General features: G+C 28.9%; 1 protein-coding gene across 1 annotated transcript; it reads left to right on the top strand.

The window, feature by feature from the left end:
• The first annotated feature begins 9800 nt into the window (after positions 1–9800).
• On the top strand, positions 9801–13050 carry LOC119601481 (beta-parvin). Its single transcript, XM_037952436.1, has 7 exons — positions 9801–10043; positions 11169–11258; positions 11317–11471; positions 11532–11648; positions 11860–12044; positions 12114–12472; positions 12547–13050. The coding sequence occupies exons 1-7, from the start codon at positions 9923–9925 to the stop codon at positions 12621–12623; spliced, it is 1104 nt and encodes a 367-aa protein (XP_037808364.1). The 5' UTR covers positions 9801–9922; the 3' UTR covers positions 12624–13050.
• The last annotated feature ends 6686 nt before the right edge of the window (positions 13051–19736 follow it).

Below are 19736 nucleotides of genomic sequence, written 5' to 3'. Positions count from 1 at the left end.
TTCACATGTCAAAAGTGACACCTCTGTATACTTTGTGATTGCTGTTTCCACTGGCTTGAAATCTACTACATTTACTGAGCTTGCTAAATTTTATTTTGACATTTCGACAAAAAAAGTTAATTTTATATAATATTACACATCAAAAAATAATTACTGCTGTCAATGTATACATTTATTTTTTAAATGCCACTTACTTAAAATTAATATTTTTTCTATTTCAATTCGAAATGAAATGTCTCTTTTATATGAAAACATTCAATTTGAATGGAATTTGTTCGAGTAAAATACATTTCCTACACGTTTTAAATCAAATCTAGTAGATTTGTATATGTCAAAAACGTATTTACCATACGTTTCAATTAGTTAGCCCATATCCTATAGATTTGTTCAAAACGCCTCTGTGCAAAAATGGTATTTATAGGAACTTTTGTCACAATAGGGCACATTCTCAAATATACCTTCCAGAATACACCTACAAAGCTGAACCGAAATATAATATTAAGGCTAGGCATAAACGTTACAATTACTGATAGATGTAGTTTACGAAATTGCAAAGTTTGTAGGGTTATTCTAAAAAAACAGTTTACATAAGTAAAGTAATTTGATCTGTCAAAAGTTTTAATGCAACACATTAAGAGAAAATACGGATGAAAAATTTTACAGTTATATTCCTTAATTCATATCTTGAAATGTTTAAAGGGCCCTTCAGACGATCACACTTTACGTACGACAAGTCTAATGAAAAAGTAAAATGAAATTCCATCCGTATGATAAAAACAGAATAAAAGTCGTATGATTTATATTTTTCATGTTTACGCGATTGGAATAAAACAATAACAAAGTAAGATGGAAACAGCTGTTTTTTATGTGTTTACATAAAAATACATCCCTGATCTAACCAAAAATAAAGAGAGCCATACGACTGTCAAATTTTCCAACCGCATTTTCTCTCGTGTGCTTGTGTGAAGGGGGCTTAAAAAAACCAAGCAAGTTTCATTAGATCAGGGGCGTATTTTTATGTAAAGACATACAAGCAAGAAAGCGCTGTTTCCATTCTTCTCGATGCTGATAATATTGTCATATTTAGCACCGATCCTCATATATCGGTGACGAGGTCAAGAATACAGTATCAGAAATTGGATCGTCTTGATCGTTCTCTAACAGTCGGACTAGTCCTTTGATTTTACCTAAATAACTCTGTGATAATTAAATCCATCACACATGAATAAAAAACAAACAAAACTAGTCAGAGATCTATTTTTTACACCTGCCTTTAGCTAATGTGTATGTATATAGTGATATATGTATTATATTAATTAATTTGTATATACAGTTAACCTCAAAAATAAGTATACAGAAATACTGACAATTGGTTTTATTTAAAAAAAGGATATTATTTTTTCAAAAATCAAAAAGTAACACATTTATTTATCAAAAACAATTATGATAATTATTATTCACTACTTTTTTCCGGGTTATTTTGGTTACCTGAGTTCTCATTTAAGGTGTAGTTAAATAGGTGCAAAATTTACGTCACAAAAGTAAGTACACAGATAATTTCAATATGTATTTGGCTTAATGATATTAACAAAATTCATGAAAATTTTACCTGTTTGAATGTAATTATTTTATAATAAAATATTCTGTGTTTGGAGTTTTGGATCGGGTATTCAATAATATCCATCGTTTGTTCATTATGATGCATTGGAAGACGATATTTCAACTTTTAAATTAGTTGTTTCTTTACAATAATTGCAATCCATTGAGGAACATTGCCGTTTTTAACATAGTATATCGTTCATATTCGATTTTTAACGGCGATTTCCTAAAATGTATATCTTAAAATGCGATATTAATAATATTTGTACTAGTATCCATTAATTAAAACAAGTTTTTTGGTTCCAACCATCCGTTACACACTCCTAAATACTACCAATAATCGTCAAATGGTGACCATGTCAATAACTTACACTACATATCGGTTCTGAAATTGATTATTGTCCAAAATAGTAAAATTTTTATATTACATCAGGCTCAATTGGTGGTATGAATACGAATTGAACAATTTTGAACACGAATACATCTTAATTTGTTGCTAGAACAAATAAAATGTCCGATCCATAAAACATGGTTATTGTATCGAGTATATCAAGATATGATTGGTAGCATTATTGTATGCTTTGGAAATCGGAGTATTTGAAAACCTGTTTAAATTAAAGAAATTATATAGAATTATCCAAATTTTAAAGTTTATGTTGTAAGTCTTAAAAAAATTCGGTTAAAGTTAAATTTCGATTTTTTAAGAACGTACTGTGTTCAAAATGGCCAAATCCATGCATGTAACATTAATTTCGAAATAAAAACTCTTTTCAAAAGTTAAAAATTCTATTTCCAATGCATCATTTGGAGGGTTCAATGACCACCAGATCCAAAATCCGGGGTCTAAAGTGGAAAAAAAATCGTAGAAATGAGAAAAAACTGTTCTACTAATTAATTCCGGAGCCAATCGGCCCAAATTTCAAGATTTGAGAACTAAAAGTAGATTTTTTCCAAGTTATTGTGTAAAAAATATTTTATTAAAAAGTAATTATATTAATACAAGTAAAATTTTCATAAATTTTGTTAATATCATTAAACTATATACTGAAATGATCTGTATACTTACTTTTGTGACGTAAATTTTGCACCTTTTTAACTTCAGCTTAAATGAGAACTCAAAGAACCAAAATATGAAGAAAAAAAGTAGTGAATAATAATTATCATAATTAAATAAATAAATGTGTTACTTTTTTGTTTTTTGAAAAAATAATATACTTATTTTTGTAATTAACTGTATGTAGTTGAAATATTACCAAAACTCGAGTATGTATTTTTTTGTTTACACTATCTACATATACACTATCGGACAAAATAAAGTGCAAAAGTACTCATGATATATTCTTTTAGCGAAAAATCTGTTAAATGATTATTAAATAATGAAAATTTATTTAAATTCATTTAGTTAATATACAATGCTACAAAAATAACAATAAAACAAAATTATTGTACTTAAAATTTCTGTTTCTGTATAAAATTTTAAATTAAAGTTATATATCATTGTTAAAATATGTTGTATAACAAAAATTTTTTATCTATTTTGGTTCTGATTTGAATATTTGGATCTACTTAAGCCATTTTGGCAATTTTACCATTATTATTCCCAGTCGCCTTCTTCTCCACTTGTTTTCCCGCATACGATTATTTTCAAAAGGAATCCAATTTTATTCACTATTTCATCGGAATTTTTTGATCAGTTGTGGTCCAAAATTAATCTATTGGATTAAAAGCGGTGCTCTGAGCAGGACATTCCAATTTTCCGGTGTTTTTTCCTACATTAATGTTATTTTTTAACTTTATCAAGTACTTAAGCTTATTATCTTGCCGTGATATAAAGTTGCTCAAGTCCATTTCTAAGGCACTGATCTTTAGATTTGAGTGTAATATGCTCACGTAGTGTTCACTAGACCTTTCTGAATAGATTTCCCGTAGGTTCCCCACACCTAACGTTAAAAATTTAACACATACGAAGAGTCAACTGACCCATACATTGAATCTTCCACCAACTTTTTTAAAAGAGAGGAAAGTTTCTTACGATTTTAGTATTTAATTTTGTATTTTTTAGCTCAAATTTATGTAGTTGGTCAGATGAGTTCCTATTTGTATCGAAAAATTTAAAATGTCGACAATGAGTGAGAGGCCTGTAGGGTGACCTCAATATTCGCGGCAACATAGGAATCTTTGTCGATAGTCAAGCGGCACTTCTCTTACTAAACTCTTATACTACTACTTCCCTATTAGTTAGACAACGCAAGAAGGATCTATCAATGCTGGGCCGTCTGTATGACATTACCCTTGTTTGGGTCCAGACAGATGAGCTTGCCAGAATGGGATCTGCTCTTGATATCTCCGACGCCGTTTCAGTAGCAACTCCGTTAAGTTTTATCAAGAGCAATATCCTCAGATTCTTTCTTCAAAAAGCAGAAAACAGGTGGAATAACCTAGACACATGCAAAGGGGCCAAGTTATTTGGCCCTCCTTCAATGAGAAACGCACAAGACACCTTTTAAACCGAAGTAGGCGCGACATATTAAGGCTGATAGCAGTAATAACAGGACACTGGGTAGTAGGCAGACACGCATGTCGGCTTGGTCTCCCTCACAATGATCATTGTCGCAGTTGCAAAGACAAGGAAAAGGAAGAAACGGTCTTTCATCTCCTCTGCGAATGCCCTGCTCTGGCCGTAAAGAGAAACCGCTTTCTTGACAATCACTTTATACCTAACCCTGGTGATATATCTGAGTTTAGGTTTAATGATATCCTCAGATTTCTCACAGCTACGGGCTGGATCTAATACTAAAAAAAATACAACATCTGACGAGTGGAGTGGTCCGGTCAAAACGGAGTCTCTTAGATTCTACTTGACAGTTCGCGCGCTGTGAACTACCACGTAAACCAACCAACATGAGTGAGAGGTAAGCCATTTATTATACAAAACTTGAAAAACAATACCGTGTTTTTTAAACATTAGCGTAGAGGGCTATCAGTATTGGTACATTATTTAGTATCAGTATTGGTACAACTTTAGGAGCGGGAATCTTAGTGAAAATGGAGTAAGTAATTACAAATGAGCAATACACGAGCATATTTAATAAAAATCCTGAAATAAATGGCTTAAAAATGGTCTTGGGAGGCTTCATGTCTCAACAGATTCATGACTTCAAACACACAACAAAGGCTAAAAATCATTATTGTACGAATAAAAACACTGAAAAATTGGAATGACCTGCTCAGAGCACCGCCCTAAATCCAATAGATTAATTTTGGACCACAATTGATAAAAAATTCTGATGAAGTAGTGAATAAAAACGGATTCATTTTAAAAATAATCGTATGCGGGAAAACAAGAGAAAGGGAAGGCGATTGGGAATAATAATGGTAAAAAAATTACCAAAATGGTTTAAGTAGATCCAAATATTCAAAACAGAACCAAAATAGATACAAAATTTTGATATACAATAAATTTAAATAATGATATATAAAATTTACACTTTATTTTGTCCGACAAAAAAGTGAATTTACTTTAATTTTTGACGTTATACAGAATAGTTTTAAGTACAATAATTTTGTTTTATTGTTATTTTTGTAGCATTGTATATTAACTAAACGAATTTAAAAAATTTTCTATATTTAATAATCATTTAACAGATTTTTCGTTGATAGAATATAGTATTAGTACTTTTGCACTTTATTTTGTTCGATAGTGTGCGTATACATGTATGTATGTATTTAACTTTTGTTAAATGATATTTATATTTATTTTCTATCGATAAATGTTTGTTACTTATTGTTTTTCTGGCTAAAATAATTATTTTTGAAAATTAAGAAATTCTGATTTAACTGAGTTGAAGATTTAAGAACATTTTAAATTGTTTTAATTTTTTTAATATTTTTTGTATTTTCAATTTGTGTTTTTAACGTTTCTTTTTGTTTTAGTTGTGTTCATTGTTTTATAATTAAACACGTCTAATTGAAATGTTTTTGAACATGAAAATATGCATGGAAAAACAAGTCTAATTTAAAGTGTGTTTTTTGAAAAAAAAAACACGATATTTCAAAAAACACTACTGTGTTTTTACTCGAGCCGAAGAAATGAAAAAATTACAAAATCATTAAAAAATGATAAACAAAACAATAAATTTACTGCACAAGCGGTCAATAATATAGTTTCATTCATTTTAAATAAAAAAACACTGAATAGTTTATATTATTAAGATTTATTTTATTTTCAGCTTTCAAAAAGTCTAAAATCCGCTTTTTTTTTATTTTGAAATTGTTTTGTGAGAAGAGGTATATAAAATACAGGTAAAAAAATCATTGAAATGGTTTTGTGCGAAAGAGAGGGAATTAGTTTTTTGCTCGAGACGCCTCTGTATACCCTGTTGTACCAGGTTTTATGCGGAATTTTTCTCGGAGGCTTCAAATCCATATGAACCCTCTTATAAGGGATATTTATAACTATTTAATAAATTTAGGTTGGTCTAACAGTTTGTACATATCACCAATTGGTGTTCTTAAGGAGGACATTGATTTTTCTGACGGGCTTTCACTCTTGACTGAATTTTATGTACATAGTGAACATAACTGCCATCTTGTGGTTGATGGCTGGCTAATTTATATTTGGTAGGGTACAATATAACTTTTGATTTTATTTTTGATGATTATGATTAGTTCATGTATTATATATGTAGTTGACCAGGAGTACAATCGGCAGCTAAGCTGCTTCGGCATTTTACGAATTTTGAATTCGGACCTGTATATATTGTATATAATATTGTAATTTTAAGTGAATTCCAACCTGCATATATTGTATATAATATTTTAGTCTTAAGTGTATGTTAATTTTAGTTGCTAAAGGTGGTACTGTCACTTTTTTATCCGAATGTATGTCAAAATTGTTATTATACATACGATTCATAATTTTTGCTATCACACCTGCCTGTGTTTTTCCGTATGACATAACCTATAATGTAATCAATGCTGTCTTTTTAATGTATACAAATTGTTAAAATTATAAATTTATTAAAAATTAAAAAATACTTACTTTTTCATGTCCTATATTCATTTTCTTTAGTTTATTTCAAAGCAAAACAGCTGTTCTAATCGCAGCTCTAATCGAAAAAATTACATACAGTGAATCAATTAAGTAATTTGCCTATGTAAAATTTTATAAATTTTAAGAAAAACTTTATCTGAACAATTATTTTTAGCAAAATAAAGCAATTTGTTTGTTTTATTTTTTAAAGAATATCTTATATTTTAATTTTCTACCATAAAAAGTAAAATCGTGATATTAATTAACGAAATTTTTGATAAAATGTGAACGTATTGTTAATTTTTAAGGTCAATAAAGTATTTTGCTTTTTTAGGTTTTTTGTTCATTTTTTTAATATTTTTTAATATTTTTATTACTCCTATATATTAGAATAACATTTTTTAGATATTTTAGTAGTGGAACGACTAAGTTTGGACATTTCTTAACCGATTTATTATCCTATATATCTATAAGAATTTTTCAATATTTGACTTAACATGAAATCTATCGTTTCTTTGATTTAATTTCGAAAATAATAAGTAATTTTGAATTGGATACAAGATATGTTAGAAAATCAATGGATTTGGACCTAGAAAAAATTTAGTGGGGTAAAAATCTATAGATTATAACAAAAATAATCTGAGTTTTTGGTCATTTTGTATTGATAAACAAAAACTACATTACGGAAACCCCATCTATTTGGGGAGTACTGTGTGAATTTTATTAAGAATTGTATAATATTGATTCTTATTCAATAAAGCTAACACTAAGTACCATCCTAGCCACTCTAAGTATGGGGATAACACCAAAGCATTCATATTTTGAATGCTTTATTTTATGAATAAAATACAGTAGGCGTAGTTGGATTTGGATAGTTATTCTTGATTTGGGTTCTAACTATATATAATTAGCTGAAAAATATTGCTTTTGTGGATCTTAGGTGATGAGAACCGCCTCTATTTGTAAATATCTAAATTAATTATTTTTCCGTACCACACGAAAGTTCACTTTACACAGTTTCCCAGCAACCTAAGGTCTTTTAAGAGGTCTAAATTTTAACATAGTGTTCTTTTAAGTTCGTATATGGACTTTGGAGAAGATAAATGAGGACTTCAATGGTTTTTGCTTGGATTCAAGTCGCTTTCCTTTGGAAGTTAAAGATTTTGAAAGACAACTCAGTGCGTTTTTTAATAATTCTTTGTGTTATTCCATCAATTTCTATATTTTATATTTTTTAGTGGTTGATTAAACATCTCATAATTGAATTTCATTGATTTATACTTGTTCTAAAAATCTAAACTAATTTTTTATATTGGAATTGCCTCATTATTTCCCTTAAAACATTTTTAACGCAAATAACTACACAGTTTCACACAATAAGGATATGATTTTTGAAAATTACAATTGAAAAATACTTAACAATAAAACAATAAATTCCAAAAAGCAATTAAAAAATAATTTGAAAACCCCAACGAAATTAACTGGAAATTTCAATATGCAAAATACTTTATTGACGTGCAAATTCTGATGAAAAATAATAAAATGCAACAACAAATGCACCAAAATTTTTATTTTAATTTTTTTCTTGGTTTTCCCATTCTACACAATCTCTATTTTCAATTGGAAAACATAAATTTACTTTTTACCTGTTTTTTTTTTTTAATTTTATTTATGAACAAAAAACAAAATTCTCTTAAAAAAAGGTAGGCAAAAAACTTATTTGATTCACTGTATGTATTTCCACATGCAAAGTTTCATATGTATCAGACGATATGTACAACTTTTACAGATGGAAATTTTGACAGTACATATGTAAAACACATGTCGCCTACTACCACCATAAGTTGTATATATCTATCCTTTTTTATAAATCGGACTATAATTTGGTGCCGGGAGCAAGCACTATGTACTTTAATGTCGGGAACATTTGTTTGATACAGCAGGTTGCTATTTTCATATTACATGATTAGAATCATACATATAGTTCTAAGTTTTTTTATAATTACCTTTAGGAAGATCTTATGTAAACTGAATTACTTGAAATCTCAATGAAATTTGAATTTGTTATCAAAACAATGCATGTTTTATAAAAAAGGAGAAGACAATAGTAAATTTAATATGAAAATTAATGAATTTAAAATTTTAAACAAAAAATTGTATTTTGAAGTGTCCATAATTTATACTAATCAATAAATAGAACATTTTAATGTTTATATTTATAAAAATTGCATTAATTTTTTTGCATCAGTTGTTTACACTTTTGCATTTCATGCTTAAGTTTAAACCACCTCCATTGGTCGCTTAAACTTGCAAACAAAATTACCTAATTGAGTACTCAAAAACATCTTTCGAAGATTAATTGTAATTTAATCGCTAATCTTTCACCTAAAGACTGGAGCTAAAAGTGTCGCAAAAAAAATAAATATTACCAATGTCTATATTAGACAAATATTTATTTTGCTAAACTTCAAATTGTTATCATGACAAAAAATTAGCAGGTACAGGCAGCATTTATTAGACAACAATCTCTTGATAACAAACGTCATTGTATTGTAAAATTTGTATAGAATTTTGTTTTTGTGCAATTAAAATTGATTTTTAAAATAAGTTTTAGTGAAATTAATGTTTATTGACAAAATTTGCATTCAATTTTAATTGTTTTTATAAAATATAGCATTATCTCAGTAAAATTATCTGTGAGTTGTCTTGATAAAAGCAGCATATTGTTACCCCTATGCATTAACATAAACAAAAAACTGACAATTTTCTACCTACGTTTTGTCAAGTGCTGTGATAAATATTTGTCTAATATAGACATGGGGTTAAAGTTAAGTGATAAGAAAAACTATTATGTGCTTATATCCTCACAATTTCGCTAAGAAAATTCCATGTTTTGTGAGTGCGCGTAGTTCTTTCAAGTGTGGTTAGAACTCGTCTGTGTGAATAGAATAAAAAATTTTGTTTGACAACCGCTTCAGTTTCGCCTATATGTATACTACTATATGAACGTACACAGCTTTATTCTTGCAAAACAAAAAGTAGTACTTTTGTTAGCACATAATAGACTACCATAAGATGTCTTTATTTATAACATTTGTTTTTCGTTCGAGTAGACGGAGTTATTTCAATTTTAACACTGCTTATGTAGACATAGTGATCTAAATATTTTGGCGTTGCCAATATTCTGTTCATATTTTTTAATATCTGTTTACGGAATTTGTCATTCATAGATTTATTTTGAAACATTCTATAGAAATATACCATTTTTTAATTAATTAATTAATTTAAAAAATGAGCACCTTGAGTCGCCCAAAGTCTCCTCATTCAAGCAATGCAATTAAATCGGGAGAAAAAGAAGAAAGTTTCTGGGACAAATTTAGTACATTAGGAAGAAAGAAAGGAACCAAAGAAGGTAAACAATTATATTTAAATAAAATATATATTTTTGTGTAAATCTATTGAAGAAATAATAGTAATAAACTCTTTTGTATCCTTGTTATATTAAAGAGGCATTTATATTGCTGCAGATGGTTGTTTACAACGCCCATTACGTCATTGTTTATTTATACATTGTATTCATACAGTCACGGTCAAAATAATAAGTTTTTTTAAGTCAATTTGTAGATATGTATGTACATACATGCTAGAGCTATTACATTATAGAATTTATTCATAATAAAAAAGGGCTTTTTGTGTGTATATTCCCATAAGGGAAACAGCAGATCGTTAATAGTTAGTTTTTTTATTATGAATAAAAATAATAATCTATCATTGATCGGATGGGCATCATTTTGTCCATTAGCATCTAAAACTTATTGGTGTAAAATTTTAGCCAAACAGATAACAGGAACTCGTTCCAGAAATCGATTTAAAAGTGTAAAATTCGGTAAATAATAGGATTTTTTAATTTCTTTTAAATTTGTGCCATTGAAATTATATATTCTTAACATTGGATAATTTTCTCTAGAAAATAAGATTTGGTCGAAATGTTATAAAAAGTTAATTTTAATTTTGAAGAAACAATTTTATTATTTATAATTTACCCAATTTCACACTAAATTGAACTAAATGAGATCAATCCGAGCAAAATTCATATTTTTTGGACACCTCTAATATACATATATTTTCAATGTTCTTAAAAACATACATACATATGTATATAATAATCAAAACCTTTAAAATATCAGTTTTAAAGGGTACAAAATTTAGTTTTTTTTTGAGCAAGGGGCTAACAAACATACTTCATACTAAAATCTAAATTTATATTTTTAAGATATTCAAGGATTATTTTTAATTTTTTTGTCCTTGTGTCATGACGTCATGTAATTTTTAAGAAATGTCAATAACCAATCTTATAAGCTATGGTTTTATAATTTATAAGCCGTATAATTATAATTTAAACGCCCTATAAACCGCATTTATGAGTTGAATATATACTCCGATTTATAACTAAATCGAAAGGGTTAAAGTGGTCGAAATGTCTATGGACATTAATTGTGTACATTAATTTTGTATTCATATTATTTTTGCTTTTTAGTGCAAAAGGTTCAGGAAGAAGGTAAACATGCCATAGATTCACCTGGAGCTCCAAGTCAGTTTGATATTCCACCAGAAGATTATGCCCTACGTAAGGTTTATAATATTAACTTGTCATCGAAGTTTTATTACAAATATTTATTATTCAGGTGATCATGAGCAACGCGCTGTAATTGATCCACAGTCGATGAACGATCCAGAGGTATTAAAACTTCAACAGATTTTAATTGATTGGATAAACGATGAACTCGCAGAACAGCGTATTATAGTTCAAAGTATAGATGAAGATATGTACGATGGACAGGTAATATATTTATATAATTTCCACACTATCATTCATATATTAATAAACAAATATTTACAGGTTTTACATAAATTATGGGAAAAATTGACTGGAAGAAAACTAGATGTTTTAGAGGTGACTCAATCGGAAGAAGGGCAACGTCAGAAACTTAATATTGTATTAAATGCTGTTAATCATGTAAGTACTGATTTTTCTAATGATATTTACACACATACAAATATTAAGTAGCCAACTTCTATGGTGGAAACAATAGAAGGGTATTACAATGAAAACGATTTATTATATCGAACTTTTCTGATGCTGCAATATTGTATTGACTTAATACATAAATTACAAAAATTATATTATATATAATTTACTAATTATAATTTAAATATTCAATTTCTAGACATTGGGTTTCCATCAAAAAATACCAAAGTGGTCTGTGGAAAGTGTTCATTCTAAGAATATAGTTGCTATATTACATTTGTTGGTTGCTTTGGTACGCCATTTTAGAGCACCTATTCGCTTGCCCGAAAACGTATTTGTTACAGTGGTGATTGCACAAAAGAGTGGCGGTGTACTGAATGCACAGTAAGTAACTATGAAATAGGGATTAAATAATTTATATTTATAATTATATTTTTTATTTCTGTTCAACAGAAAGTTCCAAGAACAAATAACATCTGAGTACGATGACGTTGGTATGCGCTGTGAAAAGGATGCGTTCGATACTCTATTCGATTGTGCGCCTGACAAATTGGCCGTCGTTAAAAAGTCTTTGATAACATTTGTAAATAAGCACTTGTCAAAGTTGAACTTTGAAATAAGCGATTTAAATAGCGATTTCCGGGATGGTGTATACCTTTGCCTTCTAATGGGTTTGCTTGGAGGATTTTTTGTGCCGCTTTATGAATTTCATTTGACACCACAAGATACTGAACAGATGGTCAGTAATGTTGCTTTTTCTTTTGATTTAATGCAGGATGCCGGACTACCAAAGCCAAAAGCTCGTCCTGAAGGTACATAGATATATAACGTTTGTTGTTTCATTATTTATATTAAATGAAAAATATAAATTGTAAAATTTTTACAGATATTGTCAACATGGATTTAAAATCAACATTGCGTGTATTATACAGTTTGTTTACAACTTTTAGAAACTATGCCTAAAAATGTGCCTTGGAAATTCTATAATATTAACTTCAGAATGTTTTTATTGTATCCTCTTAACGAAAAATATGTAAAAAATCGTTTTTAGTGAAATTATTCAGAAAAAATAACTATATTAATATAAGTTTTAAGCTAAATTTGAATATGGATATAAAACTTCAAAAGTAAATGAGCGACATGTATAACTCGCTTCAAATTTAAACTTAGTTTCTAAGAATAATAAAGTTTTTAAACTCACTATTACACAATACTATAGATAAAGTTTTGAAGTTTTGAAAAACATTACACTAAAAACGATGCTTGTACCTTAAATATAAGAATATTTATTTATTAACATAAATTAACATATGTGTATTATGAATATTGTTTTTACGACTATGAATTTACTAATTACTTATTTTTTTAATAAAATTTACTCACAAAAGTCTTCTTATCTAGTTTTTTTATGAAAAAGAAAAATTTTATATCATTGTAACAAACAAAAAAAAAAAAAAAAACGACTTAATGGAACATTTTTATTAAATAAGCAGATTATCTATATAATTATAATAAGATAACGATTTTTTAAATGACCGTTTCAAAATTCCAGTTCAGTTTTTAACTTTATTAAACAAATTTTAAAATGTTTGGGAAAATACGACCGCTAAAATTATTGCTGTAAAATAAAGGCAATATACATGATTATTTTTGGAATTTATAGTGGTTTCAAACTTAAAGATAATTCTAAGAAAGAAGATATAAGATGGGTTAACCCCATAATTTAAAATCAATAGATTGAACATTTATATGACTAAGGGCCAATCTCTAGGTGAACGATTAGCGATTAAATTAAAATTAATCCTCAAAAGTTGTTTTTGTGTACTCAGTTTATTTTGTTTGCTAGTTTAAGCCCAATGGAAGTGGATTAAATTTGAGCATGAAATGCAAAAGTGTGAAGTTCACACTGTGAATAGCTCATGCAAAATAATTAAGTTTTTATAAAAATAAACATTAATATGTTTTATTTATTTATTTAAACCATACAAATGGTTTGACACAGTGTACACTATAGTGTACCCTGGTTTGACAAAAATTCAATATGTTTGTATAAAAATCAAAATATTTTAATTTTTGTACAAACAGCAAGCATTTGTACAAAAACGAAACGTTCCCATGACAATTGGATCTTCGCTCCGGAACGACCCGAGTCATACTCGGCCAAAAATTGTCAACCCAGCGACTACTGTATCAACCGAAAGTTTTTTTCCCAGGTAAGAACTATCGGCCACAGTCGAACTGTTACAACAAAAACAACAAACACGCAACATATGTATGTATACACTACACAACAGGCTTGCACAAACGTAAAATATTGGTATGTTGGTCAAGCAGCTTGTGTAGTCTATTTGGGCCTTAACACAACAAAAAAAAATTTAATAAAAAAGCTTCTTTTTCTGAACTGCGAAAGCAAAAAACTCCATTCTAGAGTTTCAAATATACAATACACATTGCACCGTATATACGCAAAGAATGGTTGTTGTATGTATGTTATATTTTTGGTGTGTAATATCGAAGAAGTCGATTTGTCTGGAGAACCTTTAAAACATAATGAGAAAAATGTTCGTGTCAATAGAAACTCTTCTAATGTAAATAAGTTTTATTTTAAAAAGCCAAAAAATACCAGTCATAGATCGAATAGTACCAAAAATTATTTCCTGCAGATTTTCATTAACTTGGGACTCTTAATCATGGTAAAAATATCAAGGTAGTGTCATATTCTCTGTTTTAGACGCCATATTAACCTTCAGACGTTTGCTGATAATTTAATAAATCGATAATAATTTGTTTATTTTTCAATCAAACTAACACCTATGTTTCTCAACTAGATTTCCTCATATCTCAAAAATAGATATCAATGTGTATTGTATTGTAATGCTTAGAGGATGTACATCGAAAACTACCAGTTATACCCTCAAGGTAGTGATTTGGGTCCAGTATTATTTTGAATAATCATAAATTACTCCAATCTGTTCTAAACAATTTTAGGCAATGGTGCAATGAGAATTTAATGGATTTCAATTTGAAAAAATGTAAGCATATGTCGTTCTACAGACGAAATCCAGTAGTCTGTAAATAATCAATAAATGTGTATCAACTAGATAAAGTTGAAGTGTTCCTTGATCTTGGCGTACTACTTGATAATAAAATGTGTTTCAATTCCCACATTTCCCAAACTGTTAATAAAGCGAACGGTGTTTTAGGTTTCATAAAACGCTGGGGAAAAGAATTCGATGATCCTTACGCCACGAAAAGATTACTCACGTCGAATCTAAGACCTATTTTAGAATATGCTTCAGTTGCATGGGATCCTCAATATGAAATCCAAATTAAGAAAATTGAATCCGTACAAAAGCAATTTCTTTTATTTTGTCTTCGAAAACCTTCTTGGAATCCTAACATTAATCTTCCATCATATGAAAGCCGTTTAGCTCTCATTAAACTTACCTCTCTACAAAGTAGGAGAATATGTACATGTGTATGAACATATCATTCATAAATAATCTAATAAATGGAACAATTGACTCTAAAATCTTGCAACGTAAAACGAGTTAGTAGTCCCAATTCGTCCAACAAAAACTTATATTCCACTTAAGCTACAATAATTCCGTGCAAATTGCGCCAACTTTGATCCGATGCGTAGAATGTGTGCCCAAGTCAATAACTTGTACAATCATATTGACTTCTCAACCGATCCAAAAATCATCAAAACAAGCATTCTGAACTTCTTAAATCAATATCCTCCCTATTAGAGCAGCATTACTATTACATTTTACTTTTATAATAATACTTTAAACTAAGTTTTAAATTAATTGTAATTATAGCCAGTAAGAAATTGTAATTTCATTGGCGAAATAAATAAATAAAATAAAAATCAATTTAAACTAAAAATCAAACAAAATTTTAAACCCTGAAAAATGCATAACCAAAACAATATGCTTCCTGTTAAGTCCAATATCAAATGGATCGACACTATTGACACTCACGATAGCATTGTCTGTTGCTTCCCATGTTCTTCAAGTCGGAGAAAGGATTAACAGAAGAAACCAAATAAAACCGCTATATGTAAAAATGTTTTTTTTTTAATAAATTGGAGTTTATATCTTTATATCTAAAATTTATCTTCTAACATATATGTATGTATGTAGGTATATAGGCAAGCCAGAATTTGCTGTCCATATCAATAACATTTGCAATATGTGTTCCATTCTGTCCAAGAATACACAGTTTTCTTCAAGTAAAAAAACCTAGACTTAATACTGCCACAACAGTATACATTGTACACAATTATACATTGCATAAAAACAACTCTAAAGGATAACCTACATTTTATACAATTTAAAAACTAAATATAACAATGTCTTTTTTTAAATCGGGCCAGCGGTTCTCACTGAACCTAAAATGTTTTTTAAATCATTAACAAAAATTCCACATACACAACAAAAATTTCTTAAAAACTAGTTTACTCCTTATTCATATTTATTTATAAAATACAAACATCATAAAATACTAGTAAACTTTAAAAAAAATTTTTAAGAGAGAGAAATGACACTACCTTCATATTTTTATCATGTTCTAAATTGTATTACATACACTGAAAAAAGTTTCAGAATAAATATTATGAACTGCGTTCATTGACTAATGTTAATAATATTTAAGAATTTTTTCTTTTTTATTTATGTTTTTAACAGGCATTGGCCTAATTACAATTGTTTGTAATTCTAATTGAAGTTTTGCCAATTACAATTACTTGCATTTGTAATTGAAAATTTCAATTACAATTACTTGTTATTGTAACTTAGGTATTACTAATTACAAATTACATGTAATTATAAGGAACAAAATTCACAATTACAAGTAATTGTAATTGGAATTTCTTCAATTATAATTACAAGTACTTTTAATTGGCAAAACTTCAATTACAATTACATGTAATTGTAATTGGTAATGCTTCAATTACAATTACTTCAAATGTAATTGTAATTGAAAATGTAGTCATTACCCCCCAAGCCTGGCTTTTAAACATAATCTAGAAATCTTGACTGAAAATTAACTATAACTGTGGATTACTGTAATTTATTAATTGGCCAATAAGGCTTACAAATTACAAATGAAATAAATAAAATAAAAAAAAAATAAAATATTAAAAAAATGTTATTCATATATTTCTATTTGTTAAAAAATTTTTGAAATTATCTTTGAAAAATTTTGTATTTCTTTATGATGATTAACGATGAAATGTGCGCGTAATTTGCAGGATTTTCTGAAGAATGGATATTTAGCTATGTTAACTGATGTTTTTTATTTCATATTTTGTTTTTCAACATTTTTGTTTATTATAAAAATTCGCTAATACATATGTACATACAGTGACTGTCATTAATATTCGGTTTTTACATTTCCGTTTTTTCAGTTCTTAAATTTAAAGAAAAAATAAAGTATTTAAAAATAGTTTGTACTTATTGTTGTACATATTAAGAGTTTTTTATACATATAAAATTTTTTATATACATCCATTAAATGTAATAAAAAAACATGGAATATTACATACATTTATGCTTCATTAATATTCGGTTTATTTCTAACTTGTTACTTAATTTCTTAAAATATGATTTTAAAAATAAAACTATTATCAGGTAGACTAGCCATTATTTTTTACAACTTCTGATAGACGATTTGGCATATTAGAGATAATATTTTTAAATAATCTACCCTGATTTTATCCCATTCTTCTTGCAGTCTTTGTTTGGACTTGTAAGACTTTTCCAATCTTAATGCTTCCGTAATTAAGATTGGGCTAGTGTTTCAATCACTTTTGGACAATTACAAAGCAACTTTTCAAGGACAAGATGCCTTTGATGTTTAGAGTCGTTAACTTGGTATAATTTAATGTTCATTCAATTTCCGTATTTTCTGCTGATTGCTTTAAATTATACCTCAAAATAGTCAAATACAAATCTTTGTTCATGTTAATGTCGATAAAAGCTAGGTTTCCGGATCTATTTGATAATATAGAGCCCCAAACCATCACATATCCTCCTCCGTGTTTTACTACGGGAGTAACGTTTTTTCCATTCAGCTTCATTTGGTTTCCGACACATCATTGTTCTTCCGACACTTAAAATATATTAAATAAGCTCTTATCAAAGAAATATAACGTCGTCCCACCAAATTAAAACTTTTTTGAGGCGTTCATTCACAAATTTTAGTCAGTACGTTCCATCCTTATTATTTACTATATGCATCTTACTAGACACTCGGCCATTATATACCTGACTTTAAATCTTTCGATGAATTGTTGTTTCTGAAACAGTCATTATTAATTACTCTTTCACTTCAGAAACAATTTTAGGTGTACTTAACGCGGATTTGTCTTGCTTTTTCTATGTTTTAGACACTGTTCTATATCTGTCAACTTTTTCGGCTATCTCGTTTTACTTTAAATGAATGCGACCTTCATTTTTATACCTTTGTACAATATCACCGACAGTATTTTTCTACACATTTAATATTTCACCAATATTTATATAGGTTTTTTTTTTTCATTTTCATAATGCAAAAGTACAATTTAATATTTTTTAGAGATGATTTTTTTCACTTACGACCGATTGATTTTTTTATTTGAACATCATAATATAAATTCGACCATTATTCACATAATTTTTGAACAGTTGCAGCGATTAATTTTTTCGTAAGAAGAAAAAACCGAATATTAATGAAGCATAGGTTTATGTAATATTCCATCTTTTTAAATTTTTTATTATATTTAATCGATGTATATAAAAAATTTGGTACGTATAAAAAGCTCTTAATATGTACAACAATAAGTAAAAAATATTTTTTTAAATACCTTAATTTTTATTTAAAAATTAGGTTAGGTTAGGTTGATAGGAGGATGTATACTACATCAAATCCGAAGAAATACACCTAGGCCACTATCGGGCCTGTTGTGCGCTCCAATTCAAGAAATACAAAAAAAAAAAATTGTTCACTGAATGTATTATTTTTCCATGTTCAGAAACTCAGTTTCCTGGACGTAATTCCTAAGAATCTTCCAATCGGTGTTGGTTAAGAATGTTATTTCCGGAATAACATCATTTCCAAGATACTTGGATCTAACTTCGACGAATGCCTGACAATGGCAAAGAAAGTGCTCCAGAGTTTCACTGTCCTCTCCACATGCTCTACATTCGTCTGAATCCGCACGTCCAATTTTGTATAGGTGTGCTCGTAATCCTGTGTGTCCACTCAGAATACGTACCATCATACTAACCTCAGACTTGCTCATTTTGAGAAGATTTCTCGTCTTGCTCTCATCAGGGTCACCCCATAGAATCTTTGTGGTTCTACCCACCGTTTCATTATTCCAAGAGGCCTTATGGGATTCTCTCATCCATATTTTTAATTCAGCTTTTGTTGCGTCGAATGGTTTTGCGTTTGTCAGGTTAACTACATCGAGCTCCCTTCCCTTTAAAGCTATTACATTCGCCCTTTCGTTGCCGACTACTCCCGAGTGGCCTGGTACCCATATGATGTGAACCTTACCTCTGGGAGAGTATTCAGTTAAAGCTTTCTTACAATCCAATACGGTCTTAGATTTAATTCTATCACCTGATATCGCACAAATTGCCTTCTGGCTGTCGCCATATTTATTCTAATCCAATTTACACATTCCGTTATTGCTCGTACTTCTGCCTGGAAACTTGTGTTATGATTAGGTAAACGGTGGTATATTTCTGTTTCTGGGTCTTCAATATAGAACCCCAGGCCCACTTTGTCCCCTAATTTAGAGCCATCCGTGTAGCAACGGATTCCTACTGGTATTTGCTCTAATGTTCCGCTTGACCAAGACATTCTATCTGGGATTAGCGTTTCAAAGTTTCCGACATATTCAGTGTCTGGTATGCGATCAGGCACGTCCGATGAATGTGTATAACCTTCCAATGTGTCCAGTATACATTGATGACGTGTCCTATAACCGTTTTTGGCCAGTTCGCCTAAAGTAAGGAGCCGTTCGGCTGTAAGCGCCGCCTCATATCTTATATATGTTTCAATTGGTGGAATATCTAGCAACGT

The sequence above is a fragment of the Lucilia sericata genome, unplaced genomic scaffold (genome assembly GCF_015586225.1).
Source record: "Lucilia sericata isolate MDLA Ls3-8-SP2 unplaced genomic scaffold, ASM1558622v1 Contig000168F_arrow, whole genome shotgun sequence".
Lineage (NCBI taxonomy): Eukaryota > Metazoa > Arthropoda > Insecta > Diptera > Calliphoridae > Lucilia > Lucilia sericata.
Note: the sequence above shows the minus strand (reverse complement) of the source record. Positions and strands in the feature narration are given on the sequence as shown.